The sequence below is a fragment of the Melospiza georgiana genome, chromosome 24, assembly GCF_028018845.1.
Source record: "Melospiza georgiana isolate bMelGeo1 chromosome 24, bMelGeo1.pri, whole genome shotgun sequence".
NCBI lineage: Eukaryota > Metazoa > Chordata > Aves > Passeriformes > Passerellidae > Melospiza > Melospiza georgiana.
This window is the reverse complement of record NC_080453.1, coordinates 9,382,029-9,405,262: the sequence shown is the minus strand read 5'-3', so window position 1 is coordinate 9,405,262 and position 23,234 is coordinate 9,382,029. Positions and strand designations below refer to the sequence as shown.

The 23,234-nt window shown below is 65.1% G+C and overlaps 4 protein-coding genes across 7 annotated transcripts in view; 2 read left to right on the top strand and 2 right to left on the bottom strand.

Moving 5' to 3' along the window:
* Window positions 1-4,628, top strand: part of WASF2 (WASP family member 2) — a 31,977-nt gene extending 27,349 nt beyond the window's left edge. For both annotated transcript variants that reach the window (XM_058040407.1, XM_058040408.1), the window contains exon 9: window positions 487-4,628. In XM_058040407.1, the coding sequence (XP_057896390.1) occupies window positions 487-644 (158 nt within the window). In that variant the 3' untranslated portion in view covers window positions 645-4,628. The remainder of the gene's footprint in view (window positions 1-486) is intronic.
* Window positions 4,629-9,575: 4,947 nt separating this feature from the next.
* GPR3 (G protein-coupled receptor 3) lies at window positions 9,576-12,032 on the bottom strand. Its single transcript, XM_058040227.1, has 2 exons — window positions 11,941-12,032; window positions 9,576-11,541 (listed from the first exon to the last, which is right to left on the bottom strand). Exon 2 carries the CDS (start codon window positions 11,369-11,371, stop codon window positions 10,382-10,384), a length of 990 nt encoding a protein of 329 aa, XP_057896210.1. The 5' UTR covers window positions 11,372-11,541; window positions 11,941-12,032; the 3' UTR covers window positions 9,576-10,381.
* Window positions 12,033-13,138: 1,106 nt separating this feature from the next.
* On the top strand, window positions 13,139-18,349 carry CD164L2 (CD164 molecule like 2). 3 transcript variants are annotated; one of them, XM_058040198.1, is made up of 6 exons: window positions 13,139-13,223; window positions 14,822-14,923; window positions 15,570-15,647; window positions 15,826-15,891; window positions 16,479-16,647; window positions 17,977-18,349. In XM_058040198.1, exons 1-6 carry the CDS (start codon window positions 13,139-13,141, stop codon window positions 17,981-17,983), a joined length of 507 nt encoding a protein of 168 aa, XP_057896181.1. In that variant the 3' UTR covers window positions 17,984-18,349. The 3 variants fall into 3 exon arrangements, with proteins under 3 accessions (XP_057896181.1, XP_057896180.1, XP_057896182.1); XM_058040197.1 differs by lacking the exon at window positions 17,977-18,349 and adding an exon at window positions 17,100-17,970; XM_058040199.1 differs by lacking the exons at window positions 15,826-15,891; window positions 17,977-18,349 and adding an exon at window positions 17,100-17,970.
* A 640-nt stretch (window positions 18,350-18,989) lies between these two features.
* On the bottom strand, window positions 18,990-22,971 carry SYTL1 (synaptotagmin like 1). Its single transcript, XM_058040075.1, has 14 exons — window positions 22,853-22,971; window positions 22,361-22,506; window positions 21,983-22,082; window positions 21,638-21,677; window positions 21,334-21,424; window positions 21,085-21,185; window positions 20,685-20,810; window positions 20,427-20,593; window positions 20,250-20,352; window positions 19,993-20,154; window positions 19,848-19,926; window positions 19,642-19,741; window positions 19,365-19,570; window positions 18,990-19,259 (listed from the first exon to the last, which is right to left on the bottom strand). Exons 1-14 carry the CDS (start codon window positions 22,969-22,971, stop codon window positions 19,120-19,122), a joined length of 1,680 nt encoding a protein of 559 aa, XP_057896058.1. The 3' UTR covers window positions 18,990-19,119.
* Between the last annotated feature and the right edge of the window lie 263 nt (window positions 22,972-23,234).

Sequence of the window (23,234 nt, the reverse complement as noted above, 5' to 3'; positions counted from 1 at the left end):
GGTTTTATGCTTCCCCCAGCCCTTGTGGAGATGGCAGTGCCAGAATTGGTGTGATCTAGGTTTGTTGGGGAAGGTACAGCCCTGGGGTTACCCTGGGGAGGGGCACACAAGGGATTTGCTTCCCATTCGATGTCCCCAGCCAGCCTGTCCTGCCGTCACCATCAGCGTTACCCCAGCACCCCCAGCCTGCCTCGCTCAGAGCGCTGTCACAAGGGACATTTCAATGTGACCATGAGCTTGGCGTGATCCCCTCCGTTCCCTTGTCCCACCAGGCTCCCAGCTGTGCAGGGTGGAGGAGCAGCAGGAGCAGGAGAAGCGTGAGCAGAATCCACTCAAGGGATTTGGTTCCCATTCCACCTCCCCACCCAGCCCATGTCCCCATTACCCCAGCACCCCCAGCCTGCCCCGCTCAGAGCACTGTGACAAGGGACATTTGTGTGTGACCATGAGCTTGGCGTGATCCCCCCTGTTCCCTTGTCCCACCAGGCTTCCAGCTGCGCAAGGTGGAGGAGCAGCGGGAGCAGGAGAAGCGGGACGTGGTGGGCAACGACGTGGCCACCATCCTGTCGCGCCGCATCGCGGTGGAGTACAGCGACTCCGAGGACGACTCCTCCGAGTTCGACGAGGACGAGTGGTCGGATTAGCCGCGCTCCCGCCCCTCCTTCCCTCCGCTCCTGGGCTCGCTTCTTCCCGGATCAGGTGGCCAAACCTCGCACCACAGCCTGCCCATCCCGTAACCAAAGATGTGCCAAGGGTTTTCAGACAACCAGCAGCATGTCTCCCGTGTCCCTCCCCTGCAGCCCTGGCAGGATCCGCGCTCTGCTTTCCAAAAGTCTCCTCACGGACACTGAGGATGCGGCGCTGGGATTTAGCTGGAGGGGGTGTAACGGTTGCTTATTTAAAAGAGAGCTAAACCTCCAGATTTTTGATGCCACCACGCAGAGCACATATAAACCCTCCATCCTGAGGGATTTTGAAAGTAAAGATGGATGATCCTGTTGTGGCCATGTGGCCTTTTGGATGAAGGACATTTTCAGCTGGTTTTCTCAGTGCAACAGCAGACAGTTGATCTGATGGCTCTTCCTTGCCAGTGAATACTGGTAGTGCTGCAAGAAAATGGGCTTTAAATGTCAGTTCTCTGCTGCATCCCACTGTCACATAATCAGGTTTTTTGCATTAGTGCACAATTCTTTCCCCCCTGACCCCTGAGTATTAATTCCAGATCACCCTGCGTGGGGTGCATTTCCCAGCTCTGAGGGTGCTGAGTGCCTTGGGTGCAGTGTAAGGAGAGACTTTTTTATTTTAGAAGCTGCCTTTACCTTCCTCAAATCTCCTGGGCTGCTTTGCCAAGAGGAGACTTGCACAGAGGGATGTAAAACCAGGGCAAGATGCTCGTTCAGCTTCCCACTCTTGGGAAAGCAGAGCCACTGCCCCACTGAGACACATCTGTGGTCAGCTCTGAGCGCTGGCCAGACCTCGCCGGGCTGATTTTCTCCAATTCATGCTGAGATTGTGTTTTAAATTCCAAATCCAGTGCCTAGGACAGGGAGCTGGGCTGGGGTTCTCTGAGCACCAGGCACTGTGGTGGTCCTTGGCCTGCCAGGGCAGTTTGAGAGGTGCTTTTTTAGCGGGGTGACCGTACTTTTAACACAGGGACTTCAATGCTGGTATTGCCTTTGCTTCTCCTCCCTTCCCCCCAGGGAGGGGAGTTTGTGTGCCTAAAAACATCATTGTGTGTGTGAACTGAGTTGCCCATCAGTTACATCAGACCTAACCTACCCTAATTTTGTTATTATAATTCATTAGTTAATTTTAAGAGAACATTTTTTCTCCTCACTAACCCTGTGAATTAATTCCCAGGCTGCTCACTATAGATCCAGTACTGGCAGGGGAAAATGGGGAATTTGAACTAGCTGACCTCGGTTTTATTGCTGTTTTATGTTACCTTACATAGCATATGAGCATATCTCGGAAATCTAACCCAGATACCCCTGATGTGTATTTTAATTTGGACATGACTCAGTAAGGGTCATGCAAAAAGCAATTCCAAAGCCTTTTTGAGGTTATGGGTCCAGCTGTTGTGGGATGCATGTCCCACTAAGACCAACTCTCCCATCTTTTTTCCTTTCCTAAAGTATTTCACCAGCCTGTGCCTGTCTCTCTTCCCTGCCTCGCCTCCTTTAATGGTGTTGCTGATACCTGGAACGCTGGGCCCTGCCCGAGGCTGGCTGGAAATCCTGCTTGGGAGGTGATTGATGGCTTCAGCTTGTGCCATGAGTTCTTACTGATTCCTTCTGTGTGTGAGTGAGTGTGTGTGAGTGAGTGTGTGTGAGTGTGTGTTGGGATGGCCGGAGGATGGGCTCAGGGGTGCAGCCCCAGCTGGGAGCCAGTGATGCCCCAGAGGTTCCTGGGTGGCAGCACCATCGGGTTTGTCTGCAGGCAGGATGCAGGAGCTGGGCAACAGGGAGCACCTGAGCAGCTCTAGTGCCAGGTTCTGGAACAGGGAGCAAACCCCTGGAGTGCAGTGCAGTGCAGAGGCTTGGAAATGCAGAGGGATGGTTGCTGCAAGCTGGGTGAGGGGAGGAGAGGCACTGCCTCGTTCTGCTGCTCTTTCTGCGAGCATCCTCCTCTGGCTGCTCTGAGAGACAAGTTCCCAGCAAAAACAGCCCTGAGCTAAGCTGGGCTGACAGCAGGATCACACAGGGAGGCGAGGAGCCCGCAAATGCCAAACCTGGCTCAATCTGAGATTGCATTAACTAGACTTAGCCTTGTTGGGGAAGGGAGCGAGTCTTCGTGTCGCCTGAAATAGCAGAAGTGCCATATTCCCTGAGCCCCATGATGGTGTGTCGTGCCTGGGGCCCTGGGACACGTCCCTCTCTCTGCCTATTGCACAAGGCTGCTGCTGTGTGGGCACGGCTGGAGGTGGCTCCTCTGGCCTGCAGGCAGCGGCAGGGACACTGCCTTGTCCCTGCAAGCCTGCTGGAAACACCCTCTGCTCCCAAACCCCATCCCAGGGCAGGCACCAAAACTGCAGGATCCTGCACAGAACGGTTGTGGACAGGTGGGGGAGGTTGGTGTTGGAGTGGTTTTTAAATCTCCTTTGATTCCTGCCTTTTTTTTTTTCTTTCCTAAATCTTTGATTGCCTTAGCCTATGCGGGTATCCCTGAGAAACAGCTGCTCCAGAGAGGGACCATCTCTGAGTATCCTTGCAAAATCGCAGAGCTCTGGGCCACCGAGTGAGCTCAGTGTTTGTGAAAGCAGCAGGGAGGAGGAGAGGTGCCAAAACCAACCTTTGCAAGGCAGAGCAGCTGCGCTGGAAGGGCAGGGCTGCCCTGCCACCTTTGCCCTGGCGCTGGGGGCTCCGGCTCCTTCCTCCCCTTTGGTGGGGCTGGGTTGTTTCCCCGAGCCCAGCTGAGCTGCCCCTCGCAGCCATCGCGCCCGTGCTGCGAGTGCGGGCAGGCGCTGCCTCCCTTCTCTTCCCTCCCTTGCCTGCCTGTTAACCATTCTGGCCGTGTCCTGCCCGCAGTGCTTGGCTGCTGCTCCCGGCAGCCTCTGTCTCTCCCGGGCTCAGCCCCAGCTCCGCCGGTGACCTTCACTGCTGCTCCTGCCTTATCGCAGCCCCAGCGCCGGCGAGGGCTCCCGGGGCTCCGGGGCTGAGGGATCCTGCCGAGTGCCATTGCAGGGAAAGGGGACAGTGCATTTTATATGTTTGGTTTTTTTTTTTCAGAACGTGAACTTATTTAACGTGTTTCTTTTGGAAGTCCCTGCCCTGGAGGGGCTCTGGGACGGAGCTGCCTGGCAGGGCAGATGCAGCTGCCCCGGGTCAGGTTTCACTGCTGTTGGATTTCGGGGGTGCTTTCTTCTCTTCCTTTTTAAACAAAGCCTTGAAGTGGAAGTGGATCCGATGTTTTTATTACTGTATTAACATTCATTTTAATTCACTTCAGAAACTAACCCATTTTTCTTCCTGATTAGAATGTCATAGAATTAGACAAGCTGTAACCCCTCCTGAAGTGCCTTATTTTCCTACATGATATAAATATATTTATAAGAGTAATTATTCCACTTATATCTTAGGGGTTTATTGCTGAGCAGGAGATAAGGTGGGAGAGGAGGGATGGGAAGCGCCCTGCACGGACCCAGCCAGGCTGGGGTGGAAGGGCGACTTTGATGGATACTCTCAGGGTGCAGGGGGTTCCTCACTTCAGACCAAAGGAGTTTCAGCACTGAAACTCTGCTTAGAAAGAAGAAAAAAGGACAAAAAACCCCAAACACGTGAGCAAAATACTGTAGATTTGTCAGGTTGTTTTTTTACCCCTGCAAAGCAAACACTGATGGCCGGACTCTGCAGGGAGCAGTGGGTGTGGGGGATCAGAGCCTGCCCCTGGTCCATCCTTGCACATCCCAGTGCAGACTCTGCCTCCTGTATTCCCATGTAATGTCTGTGCTTTTCCCTGTCAGTTGCTGTATAAGCCAGATTTCCTGCTGCTTTGTTTTGTTGTTTTTAATAATCAGCTCAGTAACCCCTGGATGAAGATCCCAGCTGCAAATATTTTGTAATGTACGTGTATAAAAAAAAAGTAATAATTTTTTGATTCTTTTTTAAAACTTGATAAAATCTTTCTATCCACCTGGTGCCTGTGTGTGTTACTGTGGGGGTGTGAGCTGGGCCTGGCACAGGGGCTGCCGTGGCTTTGTGTGTGATTTGGGAAGGTTTGGGCTGGAAGGGACCTGAAAGCTGCTCTCATTCCAGGGGCAGGGACACCTTCCACTGTCCCAGGCTGTCCTTGGCCACTCCAGGGATCCAGGGGCAGCCACAGCTGCTCTGGGCACGCCCAGCTCATTCCTGGGAGCGTGGGAGGGGCAGGGCCACCTGAGCCAGTCGTGCCTGTCCTTGTGCCCTCTGCAGCCACCAGGGCGTCCCTTGGGAAGCCCAGATCCATGGAGGTGCCAAACGCCTCCTGCCCAGGCAGACGCCTCGCCACAGACACCTTTTGCATGCCAGGGTGGGCTGAGGGCTATTGCCGGGGCAATTTGAGGCCACAGCGCCAGGGAAGCCCCAGCAGGAGCAGCTCCAGCCTCCCTCCAGCCCTCCCTGCCATAGGAAATGAGCCCAGGCTCCATCTTGCAGAGCAGAGTGGCTGCAGCTGGGCTGGGAAGGGCTGCAGCAGCTTTTTGCCTCCATTTCACAGCTCCAGCTCCCTCGTGCAGTGAATGTGCCTGGCAGCGGCGGCTGCTGGCCCCGAGCTCAGGTGCCTCGTCTGGCCTCGCTCCGTGGGGCTCTGTTCTCTCGCTGCTTGGTGAAAAGCAACAAAAGGCTCTGTCCCTGCTGCTCCTCATCCCTGCTTTTACTGCGGGCTCTGCTCTGCCAAATTCCCTTGGCTTTAGGAGACACCGGTGCCTCGCTCCGCAGCGCTGTGCCTTTCTTGGCTGACAATGGTCCCTGGCTGCAAAACCTCATTAGATTAATTGGCCTTGCCAGCTCCTGAACAAGCAGGGCCTTTAGTCGTGCAGGGGCGCAGAGGGCAGGGGAAGGAGGGAGCTCTGGGGCTTCCACACTCCCTGGAGCTGCCTGTCCCAGCCCTTGGCTCCGGCTGGAGCCAGGGAGGAGCCGCTGGAGCTCCTGGCTGCCTTAGGCTGGGCGTGGCGGTGCCCAGGTGGTGCCTTCGCTTTTCTGGGGTGCAGGACAACACCTGGCTTTGTGCTTTTGGACTGACAGCCCTTGGAAGTCGTCGTCAGAGCTTGGGCGGTGTCGGTGAGTTTCGTGCTGTTTAACCCCCTAAACAACAGGGAGATCTTAGCTCCATATCCTCCTTCCTGGGTCACCCACAGAGCCCTCTCCTCCCACCCTGCGCAGAGCAGGGAAGCTCCTGAGGCTGAGGTTCAGCTGGGTGCGGGGAGACGAGGGCTGGCAGTGATTGATGTTGAGCCCCAGCCCTGTCTGTGGCAGCACTTTGCTGCCGCAGCTGGGGCAGCGTCTCCACAGCTCCGCAGCCCTGGCACTGCCACCCTGGCCCGGCCTTTGATCCCTCTCCGTGCCCGTCTGTCTCTTCCACATGACTCGGCACAGGATCGCAGCTGGCCGGGCTGCGCCTGCACAGGAGCCCCCGTCTCCAAAGACCTATTTAATTTTCTCCTTCAAGGTGGTGTTAGCAACACCCAGAAGATGCTGCCGGCTGCCTTGGACGAGTGGGCTGTGTGTCCTTTCCACCACTGACGTCAGCCTCTCTCCCTTAATTCCCCCTGTGGGACCGAGGCGAGTGCAGGCGCTGCCAGCTCGGATCAGCGTTAGCAGCCTGCTCTCCCGGTGTGTGGCAGCTCCGCCGTGCCAATGTCACCCCCGAGTGGCACTGCCCGGGCGGAGGGAGAGCGCTCCCCTCTCCGGCACCCCGGCAGGGCCCGGTGCCAGCAGAAAGTCCCCGTTGCTCGCTCGTAGGTGTGCTGAGATGGCAGCTCAGCCCCTCAGAAATGGCTGACTCCTCTCTGGCGCTCCCGCTGCCTGGTGGGCTTTTCTCTCCTCCTCCCTGCCTTTGCCGTTGCCTACGCGGGTGTGTGGGGAAGGCAATCGGCTCCCGTGCTGCGGATGGCTTTATCTGTAACTCTTCCATCTGCTCACAGCAGCTCACAAATAACCACGGGGTGCCAGAGGAATTATGTTATTTGGAGCTCAAGTTTCTGCAGTCTGGCAGGGCAGCGGCTCTGCGCCGGGCTCAGCCGCTCTGCAAAGGCCAGCGCCGCCGTGGCCAGGGCTTAAGGCAGGGCTGGGGAGGTGGCCAGGCCTGAGTTACTCTGCCCATCCAGCCAGACAAAGCCCCAGCCCTGAGCCAGCTGGGAGCCGGCTCCTCTGGAGCTCCCTGTGGGGAGCAGAGGGTGCTGCTGGCCCCGGGTCCCTGCACGGCCGCGGGTTTGTGGCACAAGGCCGCCTTGGGGGACAGGGATAAAATGGGAGGCTGCGCAGCCCCTCTCCTTGGGCTCTGCTGTTCCCCACCAACACAGCCTTTCCAGACAGGCCTCCCTCCCTGGGGAGCGCCGTGGATGCCCCAGAGCCGCGGATGGCTGTGGTGGTGGCCGGGAATGATGCTCGGGGCCAGGCTGTGCCGCGCTGTGCCTCCCGCTGCCTCCGGCATTTGGTAAAACACTTACAGCAGGGCCGTGTTTTCTTCATTTCCTGCCTGCTGCCGCTTCCAAGGAAACAAAATCCCCCAAGCTAGGGCTGAGGTTTCTCATTTAAATGTAACCCAGGCCCATAAGCGGAGCTGCCAGCCCTCCCCATGGCCCGGCGGTGCCAGGGCGGTGCAGGAGGAGGCGCCTCAGGACTCGAGTCCCATCAAGGGCACCCAGTGGGGCACTGAGAGCACAGAGCCAGCCCTGGCATGGGGTGTGGGAAGGGCAGCTCTGGGCTGCGCCCCAGGCAGGGCGCTTGGGGCTCGGGGTGCCAGGGGAGGTTTGGCAGCAGCAGCCTCCTTCCCTCCTCCCATCTGGCAAAGCCCGGAGCTTTTGGCACCAGGGCTGGAGCCGGGTGCTTTGGGAGCAGCCCGGGCTCTGTTGTGGGTGCTGCCAGCTCTCTCACCCGCTCAGTGGCCAAGGGCAAGTGCTTGGAGCCAGACCTGGGCCCCACTGCTGCCGGCAGGACAGGGCTGCTCACAGCAGAGAGGTGAATGAGCCCCAAGCCAGCCCCTGCCTGCCCTGCAGCACAGCCAGGCCTTGGGGACAGGGGCTGCCTGTGCCTGCAGCATCTGCTGGGAGCCTGGGGAGGGCTGGCCCTGCCAGATGTGCCAGCACAGCTGGGCTGAGGCCGTGCCCACCTCTCCTAGCTCGTATTTTAACCCCAAAGTTGGTCTCTTGGTCCCCCCCGAGCCTCTCCTGCACATCCCTGGCGTGGGGGTGGCTGCTCAGCACTCTGGCACCTTCTTGGTGGATTTAACTCCTTTTTATAGCTTCACTTATTGCATCTTTCTCCACACAAAAATGGAGCAGGCTGGGCCCTGCTGTGTGTCCCTGCCTGCTCCATCATCCCCCAGGGGCCTGGAGCAGCCAGGAATGGCTCTGGGCTGGCTGGAGAGCGACCAGCAGGGCTGGGGCTGGGGCTGGGGCTCCCCCATCCCAGGGGCTCCCCCATCCCAGGGCTCCCCCAGCCCAGGGGCTCCCCCATCCCAGGGTTCCCCCAGCCCAGGGGCTCCCCCATCCCAGGGCTCCCCCATCCCAGGGTTCCCCCATCCCAGGGTTCCCCCATCCCTCCCGGAGCAGGGAATGGGCACAGGCAGGAGCCAAAGGTGCCTCTCCCACCCAGGAAGGGGCGCACGGAGCTGGGCAATGGCCCCGTGGTGGCTGAGGTGACATTCGCGGGGCTCCAGCACACCTGAACGGTGCTGCCTCTGTGCCTTGCACACTCTGGTGTGCCACCCTGTCCCCAGCGAGGGACGGGGACCCCAGGGAGTGGGAGCAACTGGGTGGGCTCGCACACCGTGGAGAAAGAAGCTCCCTCTGAAGGCATCAGCAGGGGAGGCACGAGGGAGAGAAAAGCAGTTTCAGCTGCCACGTGATGTTGATCTAAGAATCACCAGGTAAAAACTGCCCCTGAGCACAGCAGAGCTGGGAATTGCAGGATTTTCACTGCTGGGGGAGGCAGGCTCGGCAGGATTTATCTCCTGAGGGATCTCAGCTGGGCCCTGGGTAGAATGAACAGCTCCAGCCTCCGGCTCAGCCTCGCTGGGGTCGGGGGAGCCCCAAATTCCCCAGCCCTGGGAGAGCAGGGACCATCTGTGGGTCCCCCAGCCCCCGTTCAGCCCCATCACCTGCTGGCACGGCCCCCGCCAGCGCTCAGCCAGTGAAATCTGCATTTCCTGTGCAATAAACAGCCGCAGCCTCGGGGCTGCCACCCGCTCCCAGCCCAGGCGAGCAGAGCCGGGGGCCGCACGCATCCCTGGGCACGGCGGCTGCGGCCCCGGGCTCTGCCGCATCCCGGCACATCCGAGATGCACAAATTGCACTGAGAGCGCTGCTGCCCCGGCCGGGGGGCTCGGGGGGCTCGGGGGGCGCACAGGCGGTACCCGGGGGCTGAGCTGCCCTAATTAGCTCTGCCGTTATTAACCTGGCAGGCAGCTGGGGCAGCCGGGGTGGGCGCTCAGATCCTGTGACGCTGGGAATCTCAGTGAGGGGGTGCTGGGCACGGCCCCGTGCCCCCCTCACCAGGAGAGGGTCTGGGGGCAGAGATTCCTGCGGTGGAGGGCCCAGGTTTCACCCCTCGGATGGATGCCGTGAACGAGCCCCTGCCATCCCTGGGTGGGGGACATGTCAGATGTCACCAGCAGCGCTGGATGCAGCCCCTGTGCCCGCTGGGGCTGCGAGGATGAGGATGGTCAGGGCCATCCGCGCTGCTCCCCCCGGGCCAGCTCCTGCTAACAGGATGTGATGGGAGCGGGAAGCGCTGTCACTCGGCATCTCTCATCCGGGAGCAGGGAAACGGAGCAGGGGACGGCCCCGATGGCGCTCGGGAACCTCCCCCTGCTCTGCCCCTCGGGAAACACCGACCCACCCCCTCCCCAGCATCAAACAGCCGCGCCTCGTACCACAAATTAATTTATTCCCCTACCAGAGTTGTAAACAAGAACGGCCCCCCGACCCTGACCCACCGAGGGGTCCCCATCCCGAGGGGTCCCCATGCCCAGGGGTACCCTTCACAAGGGGCTTTTCACATCCATCTCCCCAGAAATGTGCAAATCCAACCCCAGTGCAAAGAAAGGCTTTGGCAGGGGGGCCCCGGGTGCCGTGAGGGGGGTGGCAGCACACAGAGGACCCCAAAATTGTGGGTTTGGGGGTGCAGAGGCTCGGGCAGCCCCCCCCTCCTGAAGGCAGCGAGCACTAGAGGGCAGCAGGGCCCAGCGCCGGGCGCGGGAGGGAGGCATGGAAATCGAATTAAATAATAATTCAAATACCAATAAATAAATAAATGGACGGCTGGGAGAAGGGGGAAGGGGGTTGAGTCCCTCCTCCTCTGGCAACGAGTCTCTCCTCCCCTTCCCCAAATGTATAAAATATATTTTGACTATCTGAGGTAAATAACAAGGTTGTAAAAACAACAAGAGGGGGTGAACCTTCCTGGCGTTTCCCCACCCTTAAAAAAATAAAGCATCATAAATAGTTTTAAAGAAAATATGAGGATCGGCCCCCTCTCTCTGACACATAAATATAGATTATATTATGGATAAAAAATACGTCTTTGTCTCTATTCAAAAAGTGGAAAAATAGAGGAGAAGAAGGGGTTGTGCCCAAAGAGGACGAGGCTGGGAAGAGCTGCTTGTTTCCAAGAGCTCCTGCATGAGAAGGGGAGATGAGAGCAAACCCCCGACTGCGATGAGTGAAGGTGAGCGAGGGCTGGGCTCAGACGTCGCTGGGGGAGCGGGAGCGGAAGGGCGGCGAGGGGGACACGCAGCCGCAGCACGCGGCCCACAGCACCTTCTGGATCTCGCGGTTCCTGAAGGCGTAGATGACGGGGTTCAGCAGCGAGTTGTAGGCGGCGGGGAGCAGCGCGGCGTGGGCGCAGAGCGCCGCGGAGCCGCGCTCGCCCAGCAGCCCGAAGAGGGCGAAGGGCAGCCAGCAGGACGCCAGCGTGCCCAGGATCACGGCCGGCGTGGCGATGCCCTTGCGCGAGCTGGCGCCGTAGTGCGAGCCGGCCAAGAAGTGCCTCTGCACGGCGATCTGGTGCGCGTGCCGGCACACGATGCGGCAGATCTGCACGTACAGCTGCAGCATCGCCGCCAGCACCGCCAGCACCGAGGCCGACAGCAGCGCCAGGTGGCTCCTGGTCAGCGGCCTGGCCGCGCTGCAGGCCGACGGCTCCTGCAGGCAGTTCCAGCCCAGCACGGGCAGCAGCCCGTGGCCGATGGACGCTCCCCAGGTGAGCAGCAGCATGACGTGGGTCCTGGTGACCGTCCTCTCCGAGCAGTAGGTCAGGGCGTTGTAGAGGGACAGGTAGCGGTCGATGGTGATGGCCAGCAGGCTGCAGACGCTGGCCGTGAAGGAGCTGACCAGCAGCCCCACGGTGAGGAGGCTGACGGCCTCGGACGGGATGAAGTACACGAAGGCAAAGTGCAGCATCAGCCCCACGCCCGCCAGCAGGTCGGCGGTGGCCAGGCTGCCGATCAGCAGGAACATGGGGGCGCGGAAGGCCGGGCTGTAGAAGATGACCACCACCACGATGGCGTTCTCACAGGAGATGATGGTCCCCGAGATGCAGAGGACAACGTCCCACGGGTTCAAGGCGAGGGGCTGCACCACAGACTCCAGATCCAAGGAGCTGCCGCTGCTGTTCCTGGCTGAGAACCAGCCCTGCTGGCCTTCGCTGGAGTTGGGGGGCCCTTTCTCCATCATGGTGGCAGAGGGGGGCCTGCAAGAGCAGCCCCCAGCAGCTGCTGTCCACGAGCTGTCCCTGTGCCACCTGGATGGGACAGCACTGCCTGCCCCCAAAAGTTGTCCTCTGGAGGGTGGGCAGAGCAGTGGAGGTTGAGGGCGTGCTCACTGTTTGCTCCGAGGGGATTTTTCTGGATAAGATGGTTTAGAAATAAATAAATAGGTGAATAAAATAAATAGGTGAATAAAGGGTGAATAAAGGGGAGGGAACACACACATACAGACATGCACACACACACACACACACACACACGCCACCCGTGCTCATGCCTGCCTTAGCTGCCGGGGCATGGGCAGAGCATGATTTTGATGGGTAAATCCAGAGAAGCAAGACTGGCAGAGGAAAACGCCAAAGTGAGGGGATCTCCAGCAGCAGGTAAAGGGGTGCCCCTGCCCCCCGACCATCACCCCCCTCTATCCCCACCATGGCATCCCTCCTTACCCGGGGGCTCTCCCCCTCCCCGGGCGGGCAGCACGGCCGCCCCTCGCCACCCTCCCCGTGCTCGGCGCTCCGAGTGCCCGGCACTCACCTGCGGGGCTGCGCGGCGCTGCCCGGTGCCATGGGCGCCGCCGGGTTATAGCGCCCGGACCGAGCGGGGCCGGGGGGGCCGGCGCGGGTGACTCACGGCCCCCGGCCCCGCCGTGACGTCAATGCCGCCGCGGAGCCAATCAGCGCCCGCGCGGGCTGCGCGGGAGCGCGCGAGACGCATAGTAATCGCCGCTCATTCATAAAAAACAGCGCACACACACCCCCCCCCAACCCCGCGCCCGCCCCCGCCCGCCGCCCCCGAGCCCCGAGGAACCCCCGACCCCAGAGGGACCCCCCAGCCCAGAGGGACCCCCGAGCCCAGAGGGACTCCCCAGCCCAGAGGGACCCCCCAGCCCAGAGGGACCCCCGAGCCCCGAGGAACCCCCGAGCCCAGAGGGACCCCCAGCCCAGAGGGACCCCTGGACCCCAGAGGGACCCCCGAGCCCAGAGGGACCCCCCAGCCCAGAGGGACGCCCACCCAGAGGGACCCCCCAGCCCCGAGGGACCCCCCAGCCACGGTCACCGCCGTGCTGCCGGGAAGGAGCGGGGCACGGGGCTGCCCCGGCCCTCTCTCCCCCCGCAATGCGGAGGTTTGGGGGCTCCGCTGGAGGGGGCGGCCCCGAGCTGGGGGTGCGGGGTGGTCGAGGACGGGGCCCGTCCTTCCCCCGCACGGCCGGGGCTGCGCTGCGCCCTCCCCTCCCGGTGCGTCCCCGTGGGACGTTCCCACAGCCGAGCTGAATAATTCAGGGTCCGGAGGAGCGGGAACGCGCGGCCGGGGGGGCTGCGGGAGCTCTGCCCCCGGGGAGGAGGAGGAGGAGAGGTACAGGTGTGCACAGGTGTGCACAGGTGTGCACAGGGGGTGCAGGTGTGTGCAGGTTGTGTACAGGTGTGCACAGAGTGTACAGGTGTGCACAGGTTGTGTACAGGTGTGCAGTCCGGGCAGCCCCGGCTCTCCCGGGTGCTCGGTGGCTCGGTGGGTGGGGGCTCGGTGGGTGCCATGGGGGGTTCGCGCCCCGTGAGAGCCCCCCCAGCCCGGGCCGGGCCCGCCGGGGCGGGGCGGGGCGGGCCGAGGCGGGGCCGCCCCCCCTCCCCCGCGCCGCCGGGGCCGCCTCCCGCGGGCGCGCATCTGCTGCGCTCCGCTCTCCCGGGAGATCCGCCGGGACCGTGCCGCGCCGGGCCGAGCCGAGCCGGGCCGGGCCATGGCCCCGCCGGGCCCCGCGGCGCTGCGCTGCGCGCTCCTGTGCGCGCTGCTGTGCGCGCACGGACCCGCTCCCACCCGCGCAGGTACGGCCGGGGCCGGGGAGGGGAGCGCGGGCCTCGGCAGCTCCGGGGCAGCCCAACTTTTCCGTGGGGTTTGGTTTGTCCCAGGGGTTCTCTCGCCCCCACGGAACTCGGTCGCCCGGGCTCGGTTTGGGGGAGCGGGACCCCAGCCCCGCTGCCGTCCGTGCTCCGGGCTGGGACCCCCGAGGGCCAGGGGGGTGCGCGGGATGAGCGGCGAGCAGGGCCCCAGTCCTCCCCAAAAAGTGTGGGGACCTCGTGGCGGGGAGACGGGAGCGGAGCGTCCCCTCCCTCCCGAGGCGCTGCAACTCCGGGCATTAATTATGCAAACCCCGGGCTTCCTCCTGCTCCCCGCTCCCAGCCCCGGCTGCTGCAGGCGGACGTTTCCACCCTGGCCTGTCCCACGCGTGTTCCCGGAGCGCCCCTGGGGGCGGGGGGTGCCCTGGGCCGCCCCCTCCCTCCGTCCCCACACCTGGCGGCAGGAGCGGGAGCTGACGGCGCTGCGCTCACACGTCTGTTCCTGCGCCTGCCGCGATAAAAATAAATTATAAACCTGCCCAAAGCCTTGCGAACAAAGTCCTACTTTCCCATTGGCTCCCGGCAGGTCTCCGAATGCCGGAGGGGGGGCCAGCGGCGTGCCCACCCCCCTCCCGTAGCCATGGCAATGGGGCCGCAGCATCTCCGCTTCCCGCGCCTTGCGCCCCCTCGGCTTTCCCTGGCAAGGAGGGGAAGGGGCTTTCCTGCGGCCGCGCAGGGGTCTGGGGGGCCCTAAGAGCTGGGGGGCTGCAGCGGTGGCCCCAAAGGGGAGCGCTGCCGGCACGGTGCCCTGCGCCCGCTCCGTTCCCTGTGCCCGCTCCGTTCCCGGTGCCCGCTCCATTCCCGGTGCCCGCTCCATTCCCTGTGCCCGCTCCATTCCCTGTTCCCACTCCGTTCCCTGCGCCCGCTCCGTTCCCGGTGCCCGCTCCGTTCCCGGTGCCCGCTCCGTTCCCGGTGCCCGCTCCGTTCCCGGTGCCCGCTCCGTTCCCGGTGCCCGCTCCGGCGTGCCCTGCCGGAGGGTTTGCCCGGCGGGCCCGGGGCACCCAGCGTGGGGAGCGGCCCCGGGCCCGTTGCCGGGATGGGCAGCGCGGGCCGCGGTGCGGGCAGGGCTCCCGCAGCCTCCCTGCGCAGCCAGCGCTGTAAATTAATGATGAGCGCGGGTGGGGGAAGAGCGGCTCCGCACACACCGGTGACTCACCGGGCCGGGAACGGGGGTCCCGCGGGAGGGCCGGGGCGGCCAGAGCGGGGACGCTGCCCGGGTAACCCCGGCCGGGCTGGAGCTGCGCTGCTCTCGTTCCAGCCTCCCCCAAGGACCCCAGATCCCCATGCCGGGGGAGTTTCCTGCGCTGGGGGTGATGGGGGGGCCCGGTGTGAGCTGGGTGGGAGCTGCAGCTGGGGCCGTCCCCTCGCTGGAGGGCTGGTGATGCTACAAACACCCCACGGGGACGGGTTTGGTGCTATGGGATGTGTCCTCCTCCCTCCTGCTGCCCCACCAGAATTGGGGCTGGGGGTGCAGCCCCCTCCTGGGTGCTGGCGCTGCCCTCACGGCCCCTCCCCGGCTTTGGCAGGAGAGTGCGGCCAGCTGAGCTCCTGCGAGCTGTGCACAGCTGGGCACCCCCACAACGGCACCGGCTGCGTCTGGGCGGGCTGCGGGACCCCCGAGGAGCCAGGTGAGGGCTGGGGACCCCCGGGGAGCCATTGAGGGACTGGGGACCCCCGAGGAGCCAGTGAGGGCTGGGGACCCCCGAGGAGCCAGTGAGGGCTGGGAACCCCCCCGGGAGCCAGGTGAGGAGCTGGGGACCTCCGAGAAGCCAGTAAGGGGCTGGGGACACCCAGGGAGCCAGGTGAGGGCTGGGGACCCCCCCGGGAGCCAGGTGAGGGGCTGGGGACCCCCGAGGAGCCAGTGAGGGCTGGGGACCCCCGGGGAGCCAGGTGAGGGGTTGGGGACATCCAGGGAGCCAGGTGAGGGGCTGGGGACACCCAGGGAGCCAGGTGAGGGGCTGAGGACACCCAGGGAGCCATTGAGGGTCTCGGCTGGGTGGGCACAGAGAGGGGCTCCCACCAGCCCTCCCCAGCCCCAGCGCCCGGGGTGGTGGCTCCCAGCACCCTTGGGTGCCCCGTCCCAGCTGCTTTCCCCATCTCAGCTGCTCCCAAAGGCCCTGCCTGGGGCTCTGCCCTGCGGGGTGCAGCTCTGAGCCCCCTGACCCCCAGGGATACCCAGCCCAGGAATGAACCCCCTCCTCCCAAGCCCTCGGGTGCCTGGGCAGGGCTGGCTGCCCTGCCCGGGATCCCTGGGAACTCTGCTCCTTTCCCCAGGAGCGGGGAGCTGCGTGCAGAGAGGCTCGGCGGTGCAGGGGACCTGTGCTCTCTACAACAGCAGCGCCCTGTGCCGAGGTAACCCCGAGCCCAAAGCCCCCAGACCCTCTGGCCTGGGGACAGAGCTGCTGCTGCTGCTGCTGCGGGGCCACGGGGGGGAAATCCCACCACGGGAAGGAGGGGATGGCTGCAGGGCTGGGGGGCAATGTCCCCTGGCACCCCTTTAGCCCCTGCCCTCTGTCCCTGCCTTCTCCAGCGCTGAAGTCCCACACGGAGGAGCCTCCACGGCCCCATAGCAAGGAGCCAGTGACACACCCCACGAGTGAGTGGCTCTGGGGAGGGGTGGGGGGCCGTGGGGTGGGGTCCTGGGTGCCCCAGGGACTTGTCCCAGCAAGGCTCTTCCCTCTCTAGCTCACGTCCCTTTGGGAGGGATGAGCGGAGCTGACTCAGTGCTGGGCCAAGGGATGTCCCCGCTGTCCCTGTCACAGCCCTGCCCCTGTCCCCTCTCTCTGCACTCATGGCACCCATCAGGAACAAGCCCTGACCCCAGCCTTGCTGGGAATTGCCAGCTGCCTTGGCTGGGAGTGGAGCAGGAGCCTCTTCCAGTAAGGGGGAACTGGAGAGCACAGCAGGAAACCAGAGCCTGGGGCCTGCTGAATTATTGATCCGCCGGGATCTTCTTGCTGCTGGCTCCTTTCCTGCAGCTCCAGCTGCTCTGGCACGGGGCTGAGCCCATCCCAGCCGCCTCGGATTGGTGGGGACACCCCAGGCCCGAGGTGGGAGCTGCCATCCCTCCCTGAGCAGCCACGGTTCCCTCAGGACCCCTGGCACCCCGAATCCCCTCTCTTTGGTGTCAGGGGTGCCAGCAGCCCCCACGGCTGCCCGAACCCCAGTTTTCCCTGGCACCAGGGACCACCACCACCACGAGTGCCCCGCTGACGGGCAGCCCCGAGTTCCACGCGCCCGGCTTCGACACGGCCAGCTTCATCGGGGGCATGGTGCTGGTGCTGTGCCTGCAGGCCGTCGCCTTCTTCCTCTTCAAGTTCATCAAGTCCAAGGACAGCACCTACCAAACGCTGTAAGGGCTGCCCCAAGCTTCCCGGGATTCAGGAGGGAGGGAGGGGACCCGGGCCAAGCCATCCCTGCAGTCAGGACTGGGTCACCTGGGGAGTGTCCTGTGTCCCCTCTGTCCTGTGTCCGATTGTCCTGTGTCCCTCTGTCCCGTGGCTCTTTGTGCCAGTCTGTCCCCACGCTTCAGGGGATGGTTTGGGAGATGGAGGGTTCACATCCCCCTGCCTGTCCCCTTGTCCAACTGTCCTGCCCTCTCTGCCTGTCTGTCTGTCTGTCTGGGTCCTGGCTCTGAGCCCCCCCAGGGCTGGGAGGGTCCCAGATGTGTCCCTGGGCACTGCCAGGGGGGTCCCAGATGTGTCCCTGGGCACTGCCAGGGGGTCTCGGTGCTGTCCCCTCGTGCCAGGGTCGCTGTGTCTGATGTGGGGCCGTGCCCCCTCTCTCTTTCCTTCCACGCTGCAGAGAGGACAACCAGTAGGTGCTGGCCAGAGGGGAGGGGGTGCCCCCACCCCATCATGCCCAGAGCTTCACCCCTGCCTCGCCCTCCCCGGGCACGGGGGACGGGGCCCTCCCTGCTGGTTTGCATGACGGCGTTTCCCAACCGGTTTTGCTGTTTCCTGTCGGTTGTTAGGGAGGGAAGGGAAGGGGGTTCCCCCTGGCCCCCTTTGTGGCATGGAGCCCCTCGGGGGCAGCCCCATAGAGCCCCTTCTGCCCCTGGGGTGAGGTGCCCCAGTGCCCCCAGTGCCCCCAGCCCCACCCTGAGCCTCCCTGCGAGCACGGGAACCGCAGGGCTCCCAGTCTGGCCCCCCCAGTCTGGCCCCAGCAGCCCCCTCCCACTCTCAGCGCCCCCTGCCCCCCTGCCTCCCCACAGCCTCGAGGCTCATGGGGCTGGGGGTCCCCTCGGGGCTCCCGGGTGCTGCTCCCCGCAGGATTTCGGCCGGAGCTCCCAGCCCTGCCCGGATGCCCCGTGCCCGGCCGGGGAGCGGAGCCAGGGCCTTGCTGTGTGCTTTGCTGTGCCTCTGTGTGCTCTGGGGGGCTCGGGGGTCCCTCTCCCCCACCCTCTCTGTGTGCTGTTTTGGGGAGGGGGTGCGTGCCGTGTGCTGTGGGGTGACACTGTAGCTTGGGCTGCCCCATTAAACTCTGCCAGGCGGTGTCTGTGCTGTGTCCGGGGGTTACTGTGGTGGGGAGGGGTGCAGGGGACCCCCCCTCCCTCCAGTGCAGTCCAACCCTCCCCCTTGGCGCGGGTGGGACACCCCAAACCCCCCTGGGGCTGTGAGGGGCCGGGACCCCCAGGGTGGAGCCCCTTTCCTGCTACGTCTCCTCTCTGTCCAACCCCCAGGATCTGAGCCCCCCGGGCTGGGGTCGCTGTCGTGGCCCCCCCAGTGAAGAGGCCACCGCTGGTGTCCCCCTGCCCGCGGCCAGGGGGCTGCAACCCCACACAGCCCCCACCACGACTATGCAAGGCCAGGAGCCGGGGGGGGACAGGCACCCCCCGACCCCCCTGCACGGTGCCTGGGGGGGCTCCGGGGGTCTGGGCCCCCCCGGCTGCTCCCAGGGGTGCCGCTGGGCCGGGGGCCCCTCCAGCCCTGAATCCCTCCTTGGGCCCCCACCCTGTGCTGGCCAGGGCACCCAGGGACCAGGGCACATGGGGGGCACCGGGGGACCCTTTGGGACCCCAGCCCCATACCGGGGGCACAGAAACCAATAAAGGATTTTCCTGTAATTTCTGGTGTCCGTGTCATTGTCACCCCGCAGCCCCAGCAGGCCTGGGACAGCAAAAATGCCTTTGTGGATTTGGCTGCTCTGGCACAGGGTGGGACTGGGGGGTGGTCCCAAGTGACTCCAGTCCCCCCAGTGACTGGGAACCGGTGTGGGGTCCCAGGGGATGGGGCAGCCCGGTGTGGGGCACCCCAGTACGGAATGGGCACCCTGGCAGAGCAGGGCCCCCGTGCCCCCGGGGCTGGAGGGACGGGCGTGGAAGGAAAGGTCAGCCAGGTGAGAGGCAAAGTTTTGTCCTCCGTTGAGGAAATTAGTTATGCTTAGGCAGTGGATTAAAGGGTTAAAGTACCCTAGGGCTGTGGAGCAGTTTGAGAGAGGGGTCTGTTCTGTGAGGATGAGTGCGTGACTCCAGTCCCCCCAGGTGCCCCAAACCCCATACAGACACCTCCAGCCCCACAGCGGGAGCAGTGGGGCGCAGCAGCTCCAGCCCCACAGCGGAGGGAGAAGGCAGGGGATGCTGGCCAGGGCAATGAACAGCCGCCAGAGGTGCCCACAGCAATACAAAGCCACCAGATGTGCCCACAGCAATACAAAGCCGCCAGAGGTGCCCACAGCAATACAAAGCCACCAGATGTGCCCACAGCAACGAACAGCCGCCAGCTGTGCCCTCTGGTGCCCCTTCATTGCTGCTGAGGGAGGGCACAGACCCCAGCCCGCCCGGACCCCACAGTCCCACGGCCCCGGCGCTCCGTGGGTCTGGGGGCTACCCGCGGGGCACCAGGTCGGTGCGCAGGGGCAGCAGCGCCTCCACCCAGCGCCGGGGCTGCTGCAGCAGCTGCTGCCACACGCTCTGCTCCTCGGCCGTGGAGTCCATCCAGCCCACGGGCAGCCCGTAGCTGCTGCCTGCGGGGAGAGGAGCGCGTCAGCGCCGGGGCTGGGGACAAACGGGGGGCTGGGGACACCCTGGGGCCAGCCCAGGGACAGCCCGGGGACAGCCCCTGCTCTCACCGGTGCCCAGGCTGAGGCGGATGCCGCCCAGCTGCCGTTTGGAGAAGGCCTCGTGGTGCCAGAGGGTGAACTCGGCGCAGGCCTCGGCCAGGTCCCTGGCCTGGAAGCCGTCGTACACCATGGTGTGGTTGAAGAGGGGGTTCAGGCTGCGCTTCACCACCCGCGTCTTCTGCCGGCTGGCCTTGCTGTCGTCGGGCAGCACGTAGCTGGGGGGACACGGGGGTCAGGGGGCGCCCCAGCCGCCCCCGGGTGTCCCCAGTGCCACCGCCACCCTTACCATTGCACGAAGGCGTCCACGGTGCCGCTCTGCAGCGGGATGAGGCCCTGAGCATCCTTCACCCAGATGTGCAGCTCGCCCGTGGGCGGCATCCCCGCTCCTGGGGGCAGAGGGGTCAGGGGCACCGTGCCATGCCGTGCCATGCCGTGCCGTGCCATGGCGTGCTGTGCCATGCCACCCCCCGTCTGCCCACGGGCCCCGCTCACCTTCCGAGCCAGCAGGGATGAACTTGAGTGCCAGGTTGAGGCTGCCACGGCTGGCCAGCCCGTCCGAGGGGATGGGCATCTGAGGGGCACAGGGGGGTTACGGGGGCACTGCGCCCACGGGGGGCTCGGGAGGGGGGCTGCTCACCCGTGGCTGCAGGCTGAACCACTCGGGCCGCGTGTTGGCCCAGTCCCAGGTGCCCAGCGCCACCTCCACCTCGCCCAGGAAGAGGTTCCTGCCCAGGCTGTCGTGGTGCCACACGGACAGGTTCAGGGTCCGGCCCTGCAGGTCCCTCTTCTCCAGCTTGTACTGGCGGGGAGGGCACACGGGGTGAGATTGCCCATCCCCACCCACCCGGTCTGAGCCTGGGGACCCCCCAGCCCACCCCAAGGAGGGCCAGGAACCTTGAGGGTCTCGTTGAAGACGGGGTCCAAGCTCCTCTTCCTCACGGCGGTCTTGCGCTTGCTGCGGTTGGACTTGTCGGGCAGCAGGTAGGTCTTGATGTACCTGGGGCCGAGAAAGGGGCTGGGGGCGCTGGGCCGGGGGCTCCCTGGGCAGCGCCGCGGGGCGGGGGCACTCACGGGTCCGAGCGCTGCTTCTTGGCCTCGGCCAGCTGGCGGCAGCGCAGGACGTGCACCTGCAGCTCCTTCTCGGCCGCCTGGTAGCGCAGGGAGAACTGCACGCAGCCCCGCACGGGCACCCGGCCCAGCTCCCCCTCGCTGTACAGGCTCATCAGGCTCCCGCTCAGCTGCGGAAAGAGCGAGGGGCGATGGGGAGGTGGCCCCCGCCCGCCCCGCACCGGCCCAAAGCCCAGTCCCGTCCCATCCCGGTGCCGGTACCGTGGAGGAGCTGAGGCTGGACACAGAGGAGCAGCTGCTCAGCAGCCTCGGGGGCGTGTGGCCGTTCTGTGGGGCCAGTGGGTCTGGGGGCGTCTGATCCGTCTGATCTGGGGGGGTCTCTGGTCTCTGGAAATGCAAAGAGGGGTCAGCACCCCCCCTTGGGCCCCCAGACCCACTGAGGACAGCCAGCTCCCAGCAGGGCCTGGTGCTTGGGTGCAGCTCATGCTGTGCTGGCTTTGTCCAGTCCTCCCGGGTCCCCAAAACAGCACACAAACACCTCCAGACCCCCAAAACCCCAGACAGACACCTCCAGACCCCCAAAACCCCACATACCCCTCCAAAACTCCTTACGACTCTCTCCAGCCCCCCAATCTCATGTAGTCCCCCAGCCCCATCCCACCTGCCCAGCGCTGTGGCTGCTCTGTGCTGAGTCTGGCTCTTCCTCCTCCTCCTCCTCCTCCTCGGTGCTGCTCGGGCCCAGGGAGGGACCCCCCGTGTCACCTGCAAAGGCAAGGGGTGGGCGGGGGTCCAAGGGGCGGGGGCGGCAGGAGGGGGATCCCTGCAGGGCCACAGTTTCGGGGGGCAGGAGGGGGATCCCTGCAGGGCTGGGGGGCTCCAGCACCCCCAGCACCAACCCCCTCCCACTCACCTGGGCTGTCCTGCTCCCTCGGGGGGCTGTCACCCTGCAGCACGGGCTGTGACCCCCGGCTCCCCTCCACAGCCGGGCCGGGGGGGCTGGGCTGAGAGGGAAAGGGTCAGAGGGGACCCCCGGCACCCCCTCATCCCCCAGCCCAGGCCTCCCCTCTGTGTTCCTGGGTGAGGGATGACCCAAGGGACACCCACGGGACATTTTGTGGGACGTTTCCCATCGCCCCAAGTGCAGCACAACCCTGGAATGGCGCTTGGGGTGCCGCAGGGTGAACCCCACTGCTCAGCTCCCAGCAGGGACCCACCTGGGGCTCCGGGGCCTCCTGCACCTCCTTGGGGGGGGAACTGCGGGAAGAGAGCACCGTGAGTTTGGCCTGGATGGTGGACAGACAGACACCAGGACAGTGGGAGACACTGGGACAGATGGACAGAGGGACAGCAGGACAGTGGGAGGGTGGACAGACAGATGCTGGGATGGTGGGGGCAGGGGTGGACACGTGGGCAGACACCAGCCCTGACTGCACCGTGCCCTCCACAGGGGGCTCTGCCCCTCCAGCCCCCTCGTGCCAGCCCCAGTGGGCACCAGTGAGGCGCCACCAGCCCTGGGGCACCTGCGGGGTGATGCTGCCCTTCCTTCCTTCCTTCCTCACCTCGCGTCCGTCTCCAAGGCACCATCCTCATCCTCCCTGTCCTCTGCCAGCGGCTCATCGATGGCCTCCAGGCTGGGGCCGCGCTCCAGCTCCCCCGTTCCTGGGGACACCGGGGAGCTCAGCGGGCCAAGCCCGGTCCCCCCCGTTCCTGGGGAGCTCAGCGGGCCGAGCCCGGTCCCCCCCGTTCCTGGGGAGCTCAGCGGGCCGAGCCCGGTCCCCCCCATCCCCGCCGACACCGGGGAGCTCAGCGGCCCCAGCCCGGTCCCCCCCGTTCCTGGGGAGCTCAGCGGGCCGAGCCCGGTCCCCCCCGTTCCTGGGGAGCTCAGCGGGCCGAGCCCGGTCCCCCCTGGTCCCGGTGCCCCCGCGCCCCCCGCGTACCCCGGGGCCGCCTCCTGCGGCGGATGGAGGCCCGCACCAGGTCGGAGCCCAGCGGGTGCTGGTGGCGCTGGGCGCGGGCGTCGCTGAACCAGTCCCCGGTGAGGCTCCGCAGCCGCGCCGGGTCCGACACCGACTTGCGGAGTTTGCTGGTGGGCGGGAGGGGACGCTGGGACCGCCAGGCTGGCACTGCCATCGGCCCCTCTGCCACCGCCCCAGAGCCTCCCCAGGGGATGGAGCCGCCGCAGCAGGGCCTGGGGGACAGCAGGACCCCTCCCCAGGGCCTGTGGGACCCCCGGTGCTGGTGTGACAAACCCTGAGCTCAGGGGTGACCCCATCAACCCGGTGGGCCGGGGACCCTCGGTCTGGCTGCTCTGGGAACGGGGAACTCTCTCAGACGCCAGGGAGCTGCTGCTGGGGCTCCCCGCTGTCCCCAAGGGTGACCCCGACAGGGACCCCACGCCGTCCCCAAGGGTGCCCCCGACCCCCGCCCACCTGACGCGGCCCTCCTCCCGCCGGCGGAGCTGCCAGTCCCGCTGCAGGACGCGGGCGATGCAGCCGCGCTCCTCCTCCGTCAGGAAGCTCAGGTCCAGCTCCTCGGGCTGCAGCGCCATGCGGGGCGGCGGGGACAGCGCGGGGACAGCGCGGGGACAGCGCGGGGCCAGGGGCGGCTCAGCGCCACGGGCGTGCACCAGCGACGCCAGCATCGGGAGAGACAGCCGGGGGCAGCTGGGGGGGAGCGCCCCCGCTCATCCCGCTGCAAGGACAAGGGACAAGGGGGCGAGCTCAGCCCGCACCCCTGAACACCCCCTGAACACCCCCGGCCACGAACGGGGACACGGGCCGGTGCCGGGGGTGCCCGGTGAAGGGAACGGGC